The following is a 20,662-nucleotide window of genomic DNA, read 5'->3' as shown; positions in this document are numbered from 1 at the left end:
AGTTTGTTCCTGCTATTTAGACTGATTGTACACAGCCAGACGCTCCCGGTAGATGCATCCCTCGTCAGCCCCCGGTGACACGGATTGGTCAATAGATAACTTGATACCAGGCGGGTGGTGTTTACGGTTTGCGCACAGTGTGAAAGTGCCTGGTGCTTTTGGGAGTCTCATGTTGTGGTACATGCTGCTCCAGGTGGGCTTCGGGACCATGATGTAGGGGGCAGCACCGCAGGAACAGCAGCGACTAGGGGGAGCCCCCTTGCTGTCTTGATCAAAGAGAATTCCAACATGGCTGAGAAATACTAAATAATTACATATTGATTTGGTTGTGCCTTCACAGCATGAGTCTGATCCTTAAGAGAAGAGCAAGCAGAGAGCACACAGGTACACTGATTCCACACTGGCCGAGGCTCTAAGATCAAGTAGAAGTCAAAATGGAAACAACATAGAGTACACACCCCTTGCCATGATATGTGACCTCAGGGCCTGTAAGTGCGTATATGTTCAATAAAGTTGTGATCTTTTTTATTAATAAACGTCTCTTCCTGTGATTTCCTCTTCAGAACCACGCTAGAGGAGCATTCCCACCACAGTCACCCTCTCTACGGTCACGGTGTTTGCAAGTGGCCCGGATGTGAGGCAGTGTTTGACGATTTCTACTCATTCCTCAAGTAAGTTAAAGACCTAGCCAGAGGAGTGTTTCCATCAAGGTTTTGCGGGTCCTCGTGTTTAGGTCCATAACAGCAGCTCAGAGGCACTACAGGTGCAGCTGGTTGTTATTGCAGAGTGTCAGTGCCTGGGTCGTCCCTCTCTCGACAAGGGTACTGACTGGGGCGGGGTCTCCTTCTGAGAACGGCATGGGCCTCTAATTCCTGGGATAAGTGCAGTTCCCATGGTGACGGGAGCCATTTTTCCCAAACAAACAACCGTAGGCTGTTTATCTGTGTCAGCCCACACTTAGGGCTCTCTGCATGTTTGCCCTTGTCACTGTACAGGAGGATTGGTGGATGTGTTTGTGTGTTTGCCTTGCTCAGCTCTTACTGTCCTTCCGCTGGTCGTCTATTTGTTTTTCCTCATGCTTTTGTCATCCTTTACTTCCTTGACTTTTTTTGGTTGACACGCCAAGCTTTTATGTGTACTTGGAGATCTAAAGCTACATAAGCAGCACCTGCTTTGTTGCGCATCTCTTCTGTATAACATATTTTACTCTGTCCAGTCTGACACTTGCCCTTTGTTTTGCACCATGCCTCCCCGGGCTGAGTCAGACCCCTGGTTTACTAATCAAGCCGGTGTGCAGTGCGCTCTAGGTAATCCAACACATAACAGCGCCATGGTTACGTAGAGGATGAAAACATCTGCTTCGTGGCAGCAGATCAATGGCTCACTGTCACCCCAGATTAGTCGCACTTTAAACAAGATATGACACAATTCCATTATCCCAAAACAAGCATTCAGCGAACACACAGCGTTCTCACAGACGCAGGAGAGAAAGGTGCTGCCGCGGGCTGCTGAAACTTTTCACTCTCTTTGTCGACATTTTGAACCCCCTTTTGATCGTTTATATAAATCCACTGTGTACACATTTTGCATTTTAAAAACCTATCACAGTAGATTGTTAAGTGTTGTTTCTGTTCCAGATGAAAAGGAGGCAGTTCCTATTTTACGTTTAATTTAATAAACATCCTGAGACACTGAGTTATTAAACACACAGACACACACACACACAGACACTTTCACACACATTTCAGCTTTGGGAGTGACCTCTTAAATCCATCACTATTTATTGTATTCTGACATTGCCTCACCCTTTGTTTATAGAAGAGAGGGGAATTAAATTCAGTGCGCCTGGTAGAGCTTTGCCTGAAAAAGTCTCAAAGTGCACTCTGCTCTGTTTTTACAAGTGTTTTTATCATGGCAACATCTTGTTTACTTTAGTTGCCTGCTCAAACTGCTTGGAACATGTTAAGAAAACATTTGGGGAGAGTCTCCACAAAGCTGCCTTTGTTTAGCGGCAGACGAGAGAGCGAGCAGCTCACCAAGGTGTTAACTCTCAAACCCTTAAGCACTTCCACATGAAACTCAGCAACTGAAACTGCAGGCCTCCGAAAAGAATCAAAAATAAAAACAAAGAATACATCAAGCGTTATAATGCTTTACTAACGTCTCCCAAAAGGTCCAGAGAAATGTTGGAAATGAGTGAGGAGAAGTGTGTGTGTGTGAGTGAGTGTGCAGTCAGCAGAACAGAGTGTTCTGTGTACCAGAGAGAAAGAAAGGTGAGGGGGACGCTAACGTCAACCAGATTTCAGCTCCACATGCCAACAGTAACAACTAACATGGGCCTGAAATGTTGTTTTAAACTGTGTGTGTATTTATTCTATCTTTTAAAGAAAACATGACATACCTACATGCACTATCTTGGTAAATACAAAGCGCCAAATCAGGGTTCCTGTTTTCGAGCTCAGCGGACAGAAGGGTGTGGTGGGGTTCACAGCAGGGCCTGGTGTTTTTATGGGGGTCAAGACCCTTCTCTTCAGTGTCCAGTCAGAGGTCAGAGGCAGCGAAACACTGCAGTGCCCTCTAGTGCTGCACTGTCTGTCTGCTGAAACCACAGAGACTCTCACACCTCCACACAATGTAGGTATTGTTCTGTGAGCTATGCAGCCCTGGACTGATGCGAACCATGTAGACTTGTAAAATAAAAACAAATGTAAAATAATGTAAAATTTAAGAAATATACATATTTTTTGTGATTTGTATTTATTGGTAATAATAAATGTAAAAATAAAAGAGGTGATTGTTTTTTAGACTTAAAATTTTGAATATATTCTAAATGTAAATACTTCTGTAAAGATGTGTGCGTTTAATTTAAAATTCCACCCAGGAGTGAAGAAGATAAACCTTCCTCAGAGACAGCCTTAAGCTCTGTGTCCAGTCCATATAATTAGAAATTGTAAAGAAGGAAAAAAAAGACGGCAGGCTAACTAACTGATATGTAAAAAGCCGACTGTTACAGGAATGTCTTTTTAACTTGTTTTATTGTGGTAATTTACATTAGGGACTGTCATTCTGCCAGAGAGGTTTTAAAAGTGGCTTCATTTGAAGTCCAGAAAGTGACACATGCCAACGTTCATAGTCTCTCTCGATGTCAATTCCCCCGTATCCCCTGCTCCTGTGTCCAGACACTCCTCTCAAGGCTGCATTAGGGCCATTTGAATATTTCATTTCCTATTAATTATGCACTGTGACTCTCCATGTCATTAGAAGAAATAAAGTGGAATGTAACAAAGGATGAAAAGAAGCAGGGCACATGTCTCCTATGAACAGAGAAATTCCAAAGCTGCTCACGTAGCCACCCTTCATTGAAAATTCAGTCTGTGCCAGTTAAATTGAAGCTGAAACGTCTTTACCTATTATTTTCTTCTTTGAAATTTAGTAAGATGTCCTGAAATGTTTACCAGTTTCATTTTCCCAGCTACTTAATTAAATGGGCATTCATTTGATTCAAGCAAATGGAAAGCCCAAAGAAGTCTGAATTGATTCCAGTGAAAAAAGGGGGGTTATTGCCCACGCTTGCTTTAAATATGCCTTTTTAATTTCTTTTTCGCCACAATAATTAACATCAACGGGCTGAATGTATATCGCAGTCATTTTGAAAAATGTGTTATCGAGACACAAAAGGAAGACCTGAAGGGTGGGAGAGACGACAGTTCCCATAAAGATTTAAATCATTCACCTCAAGGTTGAAACTGCCGCAGCTGAAGAGAAACTTTCACATTTCCAGCCGAGCGCCATCAATTTTCCCTTCCTTTCACGTTTGTCTGTTTTCTGAGGTTGTGTGTGGTGTTTCCCGCACAAATGTGTTGTCTGTACATAAAGAAACGGCATGAAATTTATTGGGCTATCATAACACCAGCGCTGCCATCGTGCCTTCACAGGCCGACTCTAGCTATTTTTGATTTGCAGTAAATGACAGAAAAAGTGCATTTGAAAAGGCAGACGCGTTACACACCTCTCCCCCATCTGCCGGCGCCAGCCTGGTGACAGTGACCTACATGGTCACCGAAGATGTGATATAATTTATGATATATATAATATATTGGATCCATTAGCGAGCATAATGAAGTAGTGAAATGAAAGGGTATTTGTGAAATCAGTTCAAACATCCTGCTCGGATTATGATTAAATGATTAATGAAATGCCCCTGCATAAGCATTTTCAAACAGTAATTCATGCGGCGACTGATAAAATTCCCCCAATCATATTTCCTTCACTTGTGAACCTTATCTCCACCATTTTATATAAATCACAGGGGAAAAAAGAACCTGTCTTCGTCCCGGCAAGCTACTTATTTAGATTAGTTATAATGTACAGGAAAAGAGAACATCTTCCCTGTATAAAATAATCACGCATAATTATATCCATAATTCAAGTTTATGACAGATCCCATCTCCTCGCCCTGTTGTCCTCTGTGTTTGGACTGGCTTTATGGCCTTAATTCTAATGACAAAATCAACAGGACTGATTCAGTAAGAGCCAGTTGAAACCTGCGACGAGGAGAAATGGCATCAGGGAAGTGGTGCATAATTTAGCAAAGGAGTCCAACCTGAAATTCTTCAATCATTCTTCTTATCTGTGAGCTGTAGTTGAAGCAGACACGACTGTCATGAAATATTAAGTGTCATTCTCGTACGGTAAAAAGAAGTGTTTCTTCTGGCTCTGCAGACATTGTATGTGTAATCTTTGCCATATGCTGTTTGTTTTATGTTGAAACTCTGCATGATATTGACCTAAGTGATACCACATATTCTCTGTGCACTCTGCTTTACTCAATTACCAGGTTGCGTCATTAAAGCCGATATCACAGGTCCTTTTGTTTCTTCCAATCCTAAAAGGCTGCAGAAGGTGAAAGTCAAATTGACATCAGTTTTTGTCTGTTCTCTTTTTGTATTTTTCCAGGCATCTTAACAATGAGCACGCCCTGGATGACAGGAGCACGGCCCAGTGTCGGGTGCAAATGCAGGTCGTACAACAGCTGGAGCTGCAGGTATTGTCTCGCCGTTTGTTTTGGCCAAAATATTTATGTGTCGTCTTCTCCTGACACTTCCTCAGCGTCTGCCGAACCCCTCCCTGTCCATCTGATGTCAGCCATGGGGGTCACTCACACGTGGGGTGGGGGTGGGTAGTGGGTGCAGAATGAAAGAATTTTATACATTTGCAAGTAACCAGTCATTAAAAATGTGTTATGTATGCAGCCGAGGAAAGATATATGAAGGACCCGGGGCTAAGTAGAGGAGATAATTACATTTTGAATTTTACTGGGTTTTAAAGTTATTTATGACTTTTAACTATTTGGCACCAACAATAAAACACTCAGTGAAATGACTCGTCAGAGTGAGTTAAAGGAACAGAAAGGTTATTGTAGCCCACTATAGAAAACTGTTGATGCAGTAATCAGTAGTTTTATTACTTTGTCCGTTATGATTAGTCTTGAATGGTCTTTTTTCATCTGAGAAGAAAAATATGCATGTGGGCATTAAGAACGCACTTATGGAAAAAGGTTCACTGTCATTCCATTAGAGAGGCTTTATAACGGCCACTGAGTCACATGTGTGTCTGTGTGTGACGGTGCTGGGTTAAATGGTGAACATGACCACTCTGCTAATGTTAGACTGCACTTATTTATTAGTATTTCAGGGGAAATAAAAACCAACCATTCCATTAAACTCTGTTTTTATTAATTACTGGCTGCTACTGTTGCAAAGCAAATACAAGAAAGATCAAATGTAATGTATTCCACTTTTCATGCAATATTCACTTGTGGTTTCACATATTAGCCACATAATTCCCCTCAGAAAATGACTTGATAATGACTAGAAAGCAGTTGTGGTTTACAGAATGTTCACCTTAAACAGTGAGTGTAGAGTTTCTCAAACATTACACCGCAGCAACGTCCTGTTATTTCTGCTCTGATGCTGTATTATCTAGGGGGACAGAGCGAAGGTTTATCAGAGACAGACTTCCTCTGCATGCAGCCTATCACCATAATTTAAGCTGGCAGCTAACACGGCGCAGAGTTGCAGACAGGTAGAAAGGGTCTGGGCTTGTTATTGGCAATGAGACGCCACATACTTTAACCTTCAATTGGAAACAGTAGTGAGATAGATCCAAAAACCCTTTTAGAAACAAATAATTAGACGGTCCCAAGAGCAAAAAGATCAATTTGTTCAAACACACTCACTGAGAAAGATCCATCACCGCAAAGGGATGTATGGAATGAATTAAGTGTAAAAATCAAAATGTTGAATTCATTAAAAACATGTTCTCTTTCCTCATTACAGCTATCGAAAGACAAAGAGCGTCTGCAAGCGATGATGACGCACCTTCATGTCAAGTCCACGGAGCCCAAAGCCACCCCACAGCCGGTGAGCAGCAACCCTGTCATACGTCTCTCTGTCTCCCTCCCCCATCCTTTTGTTTGTCTTAATTGGCACACGTGTATTCATTAATCCCTTCCTCCATCTTCTTATTTATCTGCTAAATAAAAACAGCTGTTCTCTGGAGGGAGGCAGTAAATATTGTTTGGACCACATCTGCTGACATCCGAGATTCAATTTGGTGTCTGTGATGAACTGAATGCACACTGTGTAACAGCCCCCTCGTCAGCCTCAGAGAACACGAGTCTGAGAGATGAGAGAGCACTGGAAAATAGAAATGATAATATTAGATAGCAGGTATTATATTGTATTATATAATACAATGTTTAACTCTTTGTAGTGGTTTTAATAGAAATATATGTCCCTGTCACACAGTATTAAAGACTGATATGTAGATAGAAATTGCTTACTGATATTAAATAAAACGTACTATAGGTGAAAGTAGCACCTGCTAATTTTCACAGGAGATATTTCCATTCTCATCTGTAAAAGTTGCCAGGAATTAAATCAGCTCTTCTTCAGAAGGAGCTATTCTAAGGGCCAAGGTAAAAAAGAAAAATAACAACAGCATTTTTCACTTTAGTTTAAGATTTTCAGTTTTAACTTTTTATTTATATATACGTTTGGCATTAGAGTTAAGACTCGAATTTCCGATTGCACTGTAAACATTTTGGACAGTGAACAAATGTAATTTTTTTTAAATACGCAGGTTTTGAAAAAAAGTCTGTATTATATGTTGTATTCTGGTTATTCACTGGAATATACTTGAAGTGAACAAATACATCTTTAATAAATGTAACAGCAAATCAATTTATTATCTTTATGACATATTCCAAGCATCATGCTTATCACTCCTAATATATACCATGCCATAAAGCTCAATGCTTAATCCCTTTCCTATAGGAGCAAGGGCTTAACATATGGCATTTAAGTGTCTGTGCTATTTTGTCATGTTTAAGAAGGGGCCTCTGCACCATATTTCAGTCTGTGTGACAGTTCCCTCTCAGAGACAAATGTGTAAAGATCATTTTACTGCAGGGTGTGAATCTGAAATCACGCACATGCACAATACACTGAGCATGCAGGAGTCCTGTCTCTGAACACTGTGCAGCTCGGATCATTTATTTACACCCAGAGAGGCGGCTATTGACGTGCGGAGGCTGCGTGTGCGCTCTACACAGCGCAGCCAGTCAACATAAAGCGCCTGGAGATGTGGAGCGACAATAGGCTGTCTGTTAAAGCTGCGCCCGTGTCACACACACTGATGGTGTAGATTAGAGTGCAAAACGAGGGCTCTGACACAGGGACATTTGTATATGAAAAGTGGTAGGGGCGGCAGATAGCATCTTGAGTTCGCTACCTCTCTCCCCGGGGCCTGTGAGAATGGCTGTGTCAGAGCACAGCATTAGCACTCTCAAGGGGGCGAGCTGGGATTTTTATTCAAATAAATAGACTCCCTTTTCTCCAGCGCCGCTTTGCCTGCTGGGAGCTGCTATGAAATGATAAATATGTCTGGCTTCGGCTGGGTGAGTGGTGGACTTGCACAGGTCAAGCCAACGGCCCCAACGCGGCTTTAGTGAGATTGTGGCACTGGAGGTGGCCAGCAAAAAACCCCTCTTCAGAGTAGCTGCAGGAAGAAAGTCTCTCTGTGCTCTGACAGGAAGGAGAAGAAACAACTGTGTTCCTGCCGTAATTGCTAGCTCTGCTTCTCTGCTGTTGCATATAATAAAGGCATGTTTAAGTAGCCAGCTGTCAAAGCAAAGGGGCTCAAACGAATTTGCTGGTTTACATTTAGTTATAATTAAAGACAAACAAACTGATACTGTGCATGCCCAGCGTCAAATGAATAGGATTCATTTTATTCTTCTGAGGTGGATGGGGGCAGTGGGTGGAGATCAAAACAAAAGGTGCCACATTAGCAGTACGTGTCTGTGTGTGTGTGTGGATGTGTGTGTGTGTGTTTGTATTTGCCTGTGTGTGTGTGGCTGGGTGTCTGCGCTCGGTGTCACTAAGCATTCTTGTCAGAAATCTGACCTTTTACGCCATACATAATTAAGGGGGGACTTTTTGTTTATTTTCTTTAGCAGCTTGCCGAGTCAAAGCCAGTATAATTAGATCACCAATTACCATTTAATTAATTTCAGTCTGAAGTCTCATTTTGTCTAGGCACTGGAGTGAGCCCAAATGGTGAGGCAGACAAAGGCAAGGCTATTACCAGCCTGTCTGGCCTATTGTTGAAGCCTCTCTGTGTTTATGGCCAGGGAATATGGATGAAACATGAAACAAAGCCTGCTAATCCACAGGAAGAGAAGTCAACACCGCAGCCCCATTCTATTGATAGCATTGTGTCAGAAACACGCAAGAGCAAAGTGTGATTTATTTTGCTCGTGATTCAGAATAACACGTCTTCGGCTACTGTTGGTGAGGATGTAGTTTGCGTTTGTGCATCCCAGCAATAATCCAAATTATTTGGGCAGACGGTGCCAAAAAGGCAGAGTTCATCCTCCGAAACATAAACGAACATTGTGAGGACTTGAACACACGTCTGTTTAAAAAGGGAGAGTTAGAAAACACAAATGTCACGATGACTATTAGGAAATGTCTATTTTTATTAAATAAAAATATGTTTAAAATAAACTAAAAGAAGGAAATATAGTAATGACAGTGCTGTGTCAATTCTAGGTATTTTCCGTCTTATATTTCTGATATCTCTGTAAGACCTGTTGGTGATTAGTGCTAATAATGTGATTAGTAATGAATGGGCTCTGCATTTTTTATGTGGAGTCAGATGTAAAAAACGACCATTACCTCCCCACCATCATCAGCAGATATTAGACATCTGATCCCTCGTAATCAACACTTGTCAAAGATGAGAGAGTGCTACACTGTCCTCCCTCTCTCTATGCTCCTTTTTGGGCATTCTTGTTTTTTCTTTTTCTCACAGTCTGGAGTCATGTTTAATTTGAAAACTGCCTTCCTTCGGCAAATTAGCAATTAGAACAATTTTGCGGGAATATGTATATGTGTCATTAGTTTTCCTGCCAATTAATAGCTGGAGCAGGGGGTCAGGCGAGAATTTTCCACTTGACTGCTGCTTCAGTACGGAGGCTTGGCACTTGGCTCCGAGCCGCCACAGCTGCTGGAAGCCATGCTGTACCTTTGGAGCACTTGCCATAATTAGTTTACCTTGTAGCCATTATTACTTAAATCCCTCCTTCTCCTCCGCCCGCCCATCCCATCTTCACACGCAGGCCTAAGTGGTAAAACCAAATATTCTCTACATAGGGCTGTCCATGGGAATACTACGAGGCCATCTTTACCATGGCCGCTGTGGCCCTGATGATGGAGGTCAATCAGATACAGTAGTTAATCATCAGATCACCTCTGTAAACAGCTCCTAATTAGACTCCTCATTATAAAATTTCAGCTTGTAATTAGCCCAGATTGGCGTCTTCTTCTGGCTGCCTTATTAGCAGGGCGGCTCAGGGGTAGCAGAGAATCTCTGTCATTTCTCAGAGCGGATGGGTCGCCCCGTCTTCCCTTCGCCACTCAGCCCTCACTGGTTAGCGCGCTGCAGAGCCACAGTGGGAGGACGGGGTGGAAGGGGTGTTGTCCAAACGGGACAAAAGATTAAACAAAGGCGGCGAAACAGAAAGCTGGGAGCGGGCCTGACGTGGCAGCAAGGGAGAGGGAGGGAGGAGAGCGCTGAGTGGGGAGAATGGAGGAGGTGGAGAGTGAAAGTGGGGCTCCGGGGTTGTTTTTCAAACACTGAGCAAACGTTCATGGATCATCTCAGGTCCTGCCTGCAATTAGAGAGGAGATATGCAGAGTCTATGAGCTGTCTGAGACATGGGAGTAATCAGAGGACTAACTGAGCTCCTGTCTGTTTGTGTTTCTGTTTGTTTCTGTTCACTTCCTCTCCACAGCTCAACCTTGTGTCCAGCATCACGTTGTCCAAGTCAGCCCATGAGGCCTCCCCTCCTCTGAGCCTGCCCCAGACACCGACCACACCCACAACACCCCTCACACCCCTGTCCCAGACCCACTCAGTCATCACCGCCAACAGCCTCCACAGCGTGGGCCCCATGCGACGGCGCTACTCGGAAAAGTACAACATGCCCATCTCTCCAGGTACTGTGGGATGTACACAAATACACACATGGAACAGCACACTCATCAGTCCTGCTTAACAGACAAACACACACAGCCATGACATTTTGCTATAATTTGTGTTGATCAGCTTCTGATTGGATGTTTCTGTTGACACAGTTTGTGTTTGTTCCCTTTACACAGATATCATTCAGAACAAAGAGTTTTACATGAACGCAGAAGTAAGACCACCGTTCACGTACGCCTCGCTAATAAGACAGGTAAGAATTTATCTTGAGCTTTTAATCTGTATCATTTATAAAGTAAGAACATTTTACAGCCTGCCGCCTGCAGAAATACAGCAGCTGTTCACAAGGTCGCAAACTGCTTCGGTTTAACTTGTTTCTCTGTTCGCTTCTTCTTACACTTTGAACACAATTTAAACAGAGGAGATGATTAACCATCTTCAAATGAGTGAAAGAATACATGCGGGATTCAAAAAAACACTCAGATACGACAATTGCATTCGATTAAGCGTTTCAGTGTCCGTGATTATCACCAAATTCATTTCACACAACAGTAGAGATGAACCTGTTTTAAGATGGCCAGTCAATTATCGCTCGGCCTCAGTAATCTGGCATCTCAGGAATTAATCTGAGCCGGCCATAATTGCTGCCTTGTAATCTGCCCGAGATATGTTTTCTGCTCGCCCTTCATTTACACCCACAAAAAGGAAAATATATTTAAATGTGCCGTTTTGACTAAAAAAGTTCAGAAGACTCTTATAAACAAGGAGACAGTATTCTCAAGTGTCGTCTGTGTTTTTCCTCAAGAGAACAAACAAACCTGCACGCTTCTCCTGAATTATTGATCATTTTGTGATGGGAGCAAAATTGTAAATGTTTGTTTCTGTCACTGTTCCTCATCCAGGCAATTCTGGAGTCTCCAGAAAAGCAGCTAACACTAAACGAAATCTACAACTGGTTCACACGAATGTTTGCATATTTTAGACGCAACGCAGCGACGTGGAAGGTAACTCTTGCTGTTCCCTCTTCTTTTTCAAACCTAACCCAGAGAAGGAGACATTGTGTTGATGTTAGAGAGAATTAAATGATAGCCTGCTGTAATACCTTCAGAAATGAACCTTTGCACAAATGCATAACAATCCCCTCTTATCCTGTCCAAATGAACCGCCCTTTAAACAAACATATGGAGCACATTGAAACACGAAGGAGAGCAATATGTGCATTCTTGCAAAAAAAAAAAAAGAAAAAGAGAAGAAGAAAATGAAGAACAGCCTGTAAAATGTGGGGATGTTCTGTTGGTGGGTGGCATGAGTTAAACATCGCAGTGCTCTGCCAGGGACTCCTGGCTGAGTCCCTGACACTTCACATGAGAACACTCTGTTTTCTATCAGACCACAAACACACACACACACACACACACACAAACACACACACACACACACACACACACAAACACGCTTACAGTATAACATGAAATAATATAAACATGCATAAGGGTATGATACGTGCAGGCCTACTTTCTACTTTGCCAAAATGGATTTGGATCTCGATGATGAATTACATTTTTCATATTTATTTTTACACATAATGAAGGGAAATACCGACTCAACCAGAACTTTTTTGGAGACAAATATTGAGAATTTAAGGTTAAGTTTCACCATCTCACACTGTAAATTTTTTCTGAATGATCAGAAAAGGCCGCTTCAGGAATAATATATTGCCATGGAGACCAAGAAATATTTATGTGTTGTTAAAGTAATTTGAAACTCAAGGATCATTTAATGCCAATAGCATTCTGTGTTATTTGTTTTAAATTCAGGTTTCTTCCAGAGACTGTGTTTGACATTTTTCCCCCATGCAGGCATGTGTACTGTTCTGATAGAAACCTTCTTTCTCTCTTTTTCTTCACACCAACTGAAGAATGCAGTCCGGCATAATCTTAGTCTTCACAAGTGTTTTGTGCGAGTAGAAAACGTAAAAGGGGCTGTGTGGACAGTCGACGAACTAGAGTTCCAAAAGAGACGGCCTCAGAAGATCAGTGGGTAGGTTCAGCCTCTCTAGCGCCACCTAGCATCTGTCTCAGCGCTGACTGAAGAGGCTGCTGCTGCTCCATCTCATTGTCTGTGTGCCGTGACGTCCAAAGTCCCTGCTTGCTTTGGCCGCCTCCCCTTCATGCTTTTCAGAAGCCTTTTGGTGACGGCTCATAACCCACAATGGCTTATTTTCATTTTGATCCTCACGCTCTCCCCTCCTCCCTGTTTGGTCTGTTTGTCCGTGTGTCCGTGTGTGTGCGTCCTCTGTCTGTCCTGTCCATCACTGCATCTGCATCCGGCTCCCCTGCCTCCCCCCCCGCCCTGCTGCTGCTTTGCTTTCCCAGGGTGCCATTCGCACCAACCTATCCCTGCATAAGTGCTTTGTGAGAGTAGAGGATGAGTGTGGGTCCTTTTGGACCGTTGATGATGAGGAGTTTAAGCGCGGCCGCCACGTACAGCGAGGCCGCCCTCGGAAACACAACGCTGACGAGAACTTTGACGAGCTGCTCGTACAGTAAGCACTTCCGCCTCCAAACTCCAGAGGCCCCCCCCGCTCCACCTGCATGCCCCCCCCCCCATCCACTGTGTTGTCATCATGCTTTTTGTGTAAAGCTTGCCATCCATCATGCTTTCATAAGATCAACTTCTTCCCATGCAATGTAAAATGGTGATAGTTGTGTGATGTCGTCAAGTGACTGAACACCTCACAACTATGGCTTTAATATCACTACAACTGTAAATGAAGTTAGCACTTATACAAAGTGCATTGATTTCTTTTTATGTAATAAGATACTGTAGCTGAGCAATGCATGCTGGGTGAGACACAAGTCTGTGGCTGTAATTTGATTTCATCTCTTTGCAGAAGTCCAGCCTTAGTGAAGAACATTCAGACCAGCCTGGGCTATGGTCCGACCCTCTCTGCTGCCTTCCAGGTAAAAATATAACGTGAATTCATCCTCAGTCAGAAAAATGCATAAAAATCTCTCGTTCCATGTGTCCAGTGTCCCAGTCTTTGTTTTTAGGGAATGTGCTGGTATGAGAAGAGTGATGGGCGACTGAGGAAGTGCTGACAGCTCTCTTCCTTTTCACATTTAATGCTTCGGGCTTTGCTTTTCAGGCTTCAATGGCAGAAAACAACATACCTCTATACACTACTGCTTCCATTGGAAGTCCTACCCTCAACTCCCTGGCCAACGCCATCCGCGAGGAGATGAATGGAGCGATGGACCATGGAAACAGCAACGGCAGTGACAGCAGCCCAGGACGCTCGCCCCTGCTAGCTATGTGAGTGGTACACACGCTTTCTATCAGCAACACAGTTTGTGTAAGAAAAGAGAATAAAAGAGAAAGAGTTTCAACTTCCCTGAGACAGAACACTCTAAATAGATGTTGACAGAAAATCTTTGCAGTGCCCACCCAAAAGGCACTAAAATTGCCTAATACATGGCATCAGATGAAAGACAAACAATGCCGGAGAGGACAATAAATAAATTGACGAGGGATGATATTGGAGTGGTGTGAAGGGTCATGGCCAGAACTGTGGCTGGCCTCCGTGCAGAAAGGGAAACTCCACCTCTTCCAAGCTTCCATCACCAGGCAGGAGCCCCTCTGTTATTCCAAGAGCGAGTTTATGAACTCTCCTTTATGTGTCCTGCTGTCTGTGTCAGTCTCGCCATAATCAACATTCCAATTTGTTAAAATATTTATAAAATGCCAGAACGCAGAGCGACGTGCAACATGAGCCCCAACACATTCAGAAACGCCTCTGAGCCGCTGAAAGAAAAGCAACACAAAAGCATAATTAGTCTGGAGGAGATCATCCAAGATTCTCATGTAGGAAAGTTGCGGTCGGCCTGGAAACCGCAGCTCCCCGTTCACTTGTTGTAGAGGAGTGTCTGCTAAGTTGTTTGAAGCCTAAAATAATACAGCACACGCTGCATCGTTTCCAGATGTGGGGGCAGACCACCGATGTGTAGACTCGGGGATGGCCTCCTGAAAAAACGTCTGAGCTTGGGGGAAATTCTGCCTGAAAACAGAAAAAGGTGCAGTAATGAGCTCCTGGCCAAATGGAGGAAAAGTGCCATCCCTAATCACTGTGAACATAGCTCTGAGCGTGGCTGTGGAACAGGAAAGGCAGAGACAGGATGGGTGTGCTGGCCTGGAGGCAGCCTGCTTCTCCCTCTGCCCCTCTGCTTCTATCTTTAGGCTGATCGAGCTCACCAACTCTCTCTCCATAATTATGTCTATAAGCTTTACGCGAGTACAAAATGAGTTCAAACTGTTTTCTTTTGCTTTTTTAAAGAACTTTATTCTCTTATTAACAAAACATACCCGCTGTTTCACGCCCTCGGATTGAGCGTTGAGTGTTACACACAGTAGCAGCGTCTCTGGAAGTCTCCTCACACAATCCCTCTTCTTCTTCTGTGGTGCTCTGGCTCGTACACGTTCAACACCACTGTGTTCACTGAGGAACATGTGCTGTCCACATGTGCCTGTGTGCTGCTGCTGGACAGGACGCAGCTTTTAAACACTGCAGAGACAAAACCCAGAGCACTTCTCCCAAACCAGAGAGCCAGGTATCCAGAGAAGGCTAATTATAAGCAAAGTGTAGAATCAGCATGCAGTTCAATAGCATAATAATAACAATTTCATGTCTGCCCTGCAGCCACAGAGGGAGACCTGAGGCAACAGCACTTGTGGAGTTACTTTGATGTGAAAATGATAGAAAAGCTGACTTTACTTTCCCCCCCTTTTTTTTATAATTTACGCCACAATATGTCAGCTCATTAGCATACGAGCGTCTCCATCACAACAGTTGCAAATTACACGAGACGTCCCGGCGTGAATAAATCAAATGTGGGCTTTGGTGATGAAGAATGTGCCAGTTCGCCCTTGTTGTTGTAGTAAATGAGCCCGGTGCCTCATCCTGACACCGCTCTACCTCCGCTCCGGCAGCCTGGCACCGCGGGTTCGAGCGCCGAGTCCCCTGCAGCTGCTCCTAATGTTTTTTTTTCTCCTTCTCTCTCCTCCTCTCAGCCACAGCCAGGCCTCCTCTCCCCGTATGCTTTACTCCTGCTCTGTTTCTGTAATGAGAAATTTGGCAGATCTCATCTCTTTAGTGGCTCTTTTGCCCAGGCTGTAAGCTGGGAGGGGTGGGCTCATGTTTTTGCCTTGTTTACAAGTGACAGCGTTATTATTCTCATAAGGGCTCTGTTTCTTATCACAGTGTTGTGCCGCGTGCGCCGCTGCCGCTCTCCTCCCCTCTCCTGCCAGCGCTTTTCTTCCCTTATTGACACTCGGTTGAAAATTCGCATTAATTCCAGAGTTTAAAGCATGTATGGCGGTGTCTGGTCGCTGTGTTTGCTTGAAGTTGATAAATGATAGAAGCCGGCTCGGGGTCGTCCTCTGGAGACCCGCCTCGCAGGTTGTGCATGTTAACGAGCAGGAAGGGGAACACACAGCGCGCCGCTGATCCACAGCCACCAGGAGGCTGACAACGGCTCGGCAGAGTCCATTCTCCTCTCTCCTCGTCTCACGTTGTTAATCTTCCTCATTTATCAATTCTAAGTGAATACCCTGTTGTCGGTTGCCATGAAAGTAAAAAGCCCGCAGCTTTGCCAGGATTGGAATACCTCAAAAGGAAGCTGAAATTATCATCTGCACCGCCGAGGCCCCCACTCACAGTCTCACAGTAGCCAGACGTTTGTTTTTGTTCCCCTGTTTCCTTCTTTATAAACAGAATCAGCTCAGGTCTGTATCACTTTGTGTTGGCGTGTGTTATAAGAAATGGGTATGTAACAAAGTTAAGAGGGAACTGGAGCTACATGTCTACTTTCTCCTCCTCCTCCAGGCATCACATCAGCGTTAAGGAGGAACCACTGGACCCCGAAGACCACGAGGGGCCCCTCTCCCTGGTCACGACTGCCAATCACAGTCCGGATTTCGATCACCACAGAGATTACGACGACGACCAGGGCCACGATGACATGCTGTAAGGCTCAGAGCGCCCGCCCCCCCCCCCCCTCCCCTCCCCAGCCTCAGAGGCCGAGGCAGTCTGGGTCATCTGGGAGACAGAAGCGCTCCGCAGATAACAAACACTGAACTGCAGTCTCAGCCACTGATGACAGCTCTCAAATGTCTCCAAGTCCACTTTTTAGTGCCATTACAATACATAGCAAAAACACACACACACACCAACAGAAACACAGAATACAGCCCACACCAGGCGTCTTTTATCTGATTCCTTTCTACTTTTGATTTAAGTAAAGCTTCAAAAAAGCAAACCTTCCTTTCTACCCATGTGTCGGATGGACTTGTTTGGTACAGGGGGGCGACGTGCTCCGACCCAGACCCTCGCCGCCCAATCTCTCTCCTTCTCTCCCACTCTCCCTCTGTCAGACACACACACAGCTAACCACAAACTGAGGAGAGAGAGAGAGACGGACAATGACTGACGTTTAATTTACACCGTGTGCGTAGGTGTGTGTGTGAGGGAGAGCGAGTGCAGACTTCTGTTCATTGTCACTGCCTTCAACACTTCTCATTGGTTTGATTCCATCTGGGGTGGGAGGGATGTGGTTTTTATTCGGGTGTATTTTTTGTGTTGGGGGTGAGAGGTTATAAAATATCAACGTAATGTGTTTTTTTGTTTTCTTTCCATCGTTCAATGCTGTTATGGATGTTGCATCTATTTTGTCGTTGTTTTTGTTTCTGTAAACTGATCAGACCTCATGCCCATGCTGTGGAGATTCTGTGTGGTCCGCACTTGATGATGAATGTTTATGATTTCTTTTTCACCTTGTTCTTTTTTAAACACACACACACATGAAGCAGAATGTCTGATACCGAGCAGTATTTTTCTGTCATTTATTCCAAAAATCATCATGGAAATGAAAAAAAAGAAAAAGTCACCGCTCCGACATGTAGCCCACCCCTCACCCGCTCTTCTTCTTCTTCTTCCTCCTCATGAAGTCCATTGGCGATGCACTACTCATAATGAAGGCTCTCTCCACGCATCAATGAAGCTTAATTTAAGATGCGAATGAATGACAGAGAAATCATGCAGGTTATGGTTTATCCTTATGAAATTATACTTTAAAACAGCCCTCGCCACAGAGCATGCTTAGCCGCAACACAATTTCTGATCACTTACAAGCTCCGGGGTCTTTTTTATTATTATGTAAAATGAAAATGTCAGGTGTGCACCGGCGAGATAAAGATTTCGACCAATTAATTGTGATTTCAGAACACAACTGTCATTGTTAATCAAACTGTGTCTGGCTTAATTCCACTCTGTAATTTCATCCAGAGCTTGAAGATAAATTCCCACGTAGTTTTATTTTGTATCTTGCGCTTTGGTCTGATCATTTTTTAAAGTTTTAGTGATTGTTAATGTAAATGCACACGACAAAATGCCCCTCTCTCCTTCTTCTTCAAGGGAACAAAGTCCCAGAGACTCGCAATAAGACCGAAAACGTTGCACATTCCAGCATTTGAAAGCCACCGTGAAAGGGCCCGGGCGTACAGTACCTGCCGAGTTAGAGAGAGGATCCCTCGACGTTCAGTGTCACCCCAAAAAAAAAAAGCCAATGAGTTCCAGTCCACGTTGTGATTTCCACATGTGGTTTTATGATGCAGCAGCAAAAATTCCAGCTTTGATAGAGAGTCAAATTTTAAAGAGACCATGAATTTCAAGACTGCAATCAACCACTTTTAAATTTGTATTTATTATTGGTATTATTATGATCATTTGATGTTTTATTTGGCTTTATTTTTTGTTGTTCATGTGTTTTATTATCTTGTTCTGTGACTACCAAAGATAAACTACAAAGTCAATGTTGTGTGTTCCATGCAATAGCAGATAGGCCAAATATGTCCCCTCCGTTCTCTCCCGCTGGACGACCTCAGCGGCTGCGGTCGAGCCGGTGGCCGACTGCATCCAGGGCCGAGCTCCTCCAACTCATTCACTTTTATTAGAAAAGGACAAAATAGAACCAAAGGGGGGGCGTCCCGGACAGGACAAGCTGCGTTTGGCAGCGACCAAATCTGAACGGGAGGTGCTGACAGTCTGACTACATGATGATGACCAAATTAGGGAAACTTTTTTGTCTTTGGGCCAGCGAGTGGAAAAAGGGAGCTTTTTGGTCAGGAACAGATTTGTGCGCAAAATCAAGGGTATGTACTGTAGATAACGCTGAAAAAAAAATGTACTGGCAAATGGGAAAAGCTTTGCAGAGAACAATGTGAAATGGATTCTATTCTTCAACTGGACCACACAATGATTTGTTGTTTCTCTTCTTTTTCTTTCTTTACATGTTTGTATCCTTTGAAATGATTGTATGCCACTTTTTAGGGGTTTTTAGTGTCTTTATGAGGGAAGACTTTATGATTGTGTTTAGTTTCTGTCAACTTATTACTTTTTATATTAAAAAACACTCCTGTCAACTAATAAGCTGGGTACAAGGTACTTTATGGCAGTTATTGTTATCCTTTTTCTTTTTGTGTGTTCACCGCTCATTAACTAAAAAGGTGCAATCTGTGGTTTCCAGAAGATGTATTTAATATCCAGGCAGATGTGGGTTGGGTCAGTCACAGCCGGGCTCGGATCGTGAGAACGGGGGCCGAGCTCATCCACAATCCCCCCCCCCCACCCCCCCAGTCATCATGCAGGCTGGTTTGTTTGGTATTCAGAGAGGAGGACCAGCGCTGGTAGATTAGAACATTCTCAGCATGTGTAGCCTGACATTACTAAAGATAACAGCATGAGAAAAAGCCGTTAGTACGCATACCTCATTTCAAACCTATAGGGAATGATTCAATTAAACGAGAGAGAGAAAAATAAATCGAAACAAACAAACATTTCACTCAGTTGCACTTAGTCGTATGTCTTGCATGTGTAGTCTGATACTGTAGAAAATTATTAAAAAAAAGAAAAAAATGAAATTAGAGCTTGTTTATCTTAAAAGGGTTCATCCAGCCAAACCAATTCAAACCTCAGGCCTTTTGTTGGTGGAAATATCCTCCAGCTGTGTGTGGCACATTCATCCTGTCTGTCCTCTGATGGGTTGTTTTAAGGGCGTTCCAATATTAGGTTGTACATACATGTCACTGTAGCCTTTGTCTTCTCCTCTATCTCCTGTCCTTTCCTCTCTCTTTTTCTCTCTCTCCCTCTTTTCTTTTGTTTAAGATAAAGAAATACATTTGTGTTATGATGTTTGCTTTATCGCCACTGCTTTGTATAAACTATGAAAAAGCTATGAGAAAAAAAAAACTGCTGTATGTATTGGAATAGCAAAGTGTGCTGCAAATGTATTTTACTTAGTAATCCTTGCTTTAAAAAAAAAAAAAAAAAGAAATTAAAAAAAATCACATCATCCTTGCAGACATGTGGGTGAGCTGGGCAGGGGCAGGCCGGGGGGGAGATTATCCCCCATTTTGGATTTTAAACTGTAATATAAAAAACAGACTTTTCTCTGTTATCATTGACCGAAGCATTTTGTACAGAATTCCCCCCTCTTTGTGTTAAAGCTGTTTTTTGATACTTCCTTTTGATGGTCCAACCACTGCCTTCTGTGGCTCCGTGTGAAAGATTACTGCTCTGAGAAACAAGGGCACACAGGTATATTTCCTCTACGAGACGGTGGTATCTTGCATGACTGATGCCAGGGTCACAGAGATTTTGGGTGGGTGGGTAATGTTTTAAGTGGTCAGTAATAATATAAGGGTGTATCAATCTAATGATATTTTATATGAAATTAATAGGAAACAGAAGAAAAATATGCAGTGCCAAGATGTAAAGAATATTGTTAAATGCTTTTTTTTTTTTTTCGTTTCTTTGTTGTTTGCGAAATTTCTTGTCCTTCATTTATCGGAGACGTGTTCTCCTCATCATCTGTCTCCTCATCCAGGTAAAAGACACGGTTTTAATTTATAAATATCTATATTGTTTTTTGTTAATTGAGCAAGCACAGCGGGCAGGTCAGAGGTGGAGGCTCCCGAGTCCAACGTCCTGCAAACTGAGGCTGTGTGGCGTCACACCCCCCCCGACATCACACGTTGGCACCCGAGCTAAAACACGCCA

At 43.4% G+C, this 20,662-nt stretch overlaps 1 protein-coding gene across 6 annotated transcripts in view; it reads left to right on the top strand.

The window, feature by feature from the left end:
- The window catches only part of foxp1b (forkhead box P1b), a 150,915-nt gene extending 134,331 nt beyond the window's left edge, over positions 1-16,584 (top strand). For all 6 annotated transcript variants that reach the window (XM_061069372.1, XM_061069375.1, XM_061069371.1 and 3 more), the window contains 10 exons: positions 564-671; positions 4,957-5,044; positions 6,339-6,422; positions 10,361-10,565; positions 10,728-10,804; positions 11,454-11,555; positions 12,470-12,591; positions 13,445-13,514; positions 13,700-13,866; positions 16,433-16,584. In XM_061069372.1, coding sequence (XP_060925355.1) covers positions 564-671; positions 4,957-5,044; positions 6,339-6,422; positions 10,361-10,565; positions 10,728-10,804; positions 11,454-11,555; positions 12,470-12,591; positions 13,445-13,514; positions 13,700-13,866; positions 16,433-16,577 — 1,168 coding nt within the window. In that variant the 3' untranslated portion in view covers positions 16,578-16,584. The remainder of the gene's footprint in view (positions 1-563; positions 672-4,956; positions 5,045-6,338; positions 6,423-10,360; positions 10,566-10,727; positions 10,805-11,453; positions 11,556-12,469; positions 12,592-13,444; positions 13,515-13,699; positions 13,867-16,432) is intronic.
- The last annotated feature ends 4,078 nt before the right edge of the window (positions 16,585-20,662 follow it).

The sequence above is a fragment of the Limanda limanda genome, chromosome 4, assembly GCF_963576545.1.
Source record: "Limanda limanda chromosome 4, fLimLim1.1, whole genome shotgun sequence".
Classification (NCBI taxonomy): domain Eukaryota; kingdom Metazoa; phylum Chordata; class Actinopteri; order Pleuronectiformes; family Pleuronectidae; genus Limanda; species Limanda limanda.
Note: the sequence above shows the minus strand (reverse complement) of the source record. Positions and strands in the feature narration are given on the sequence as shown.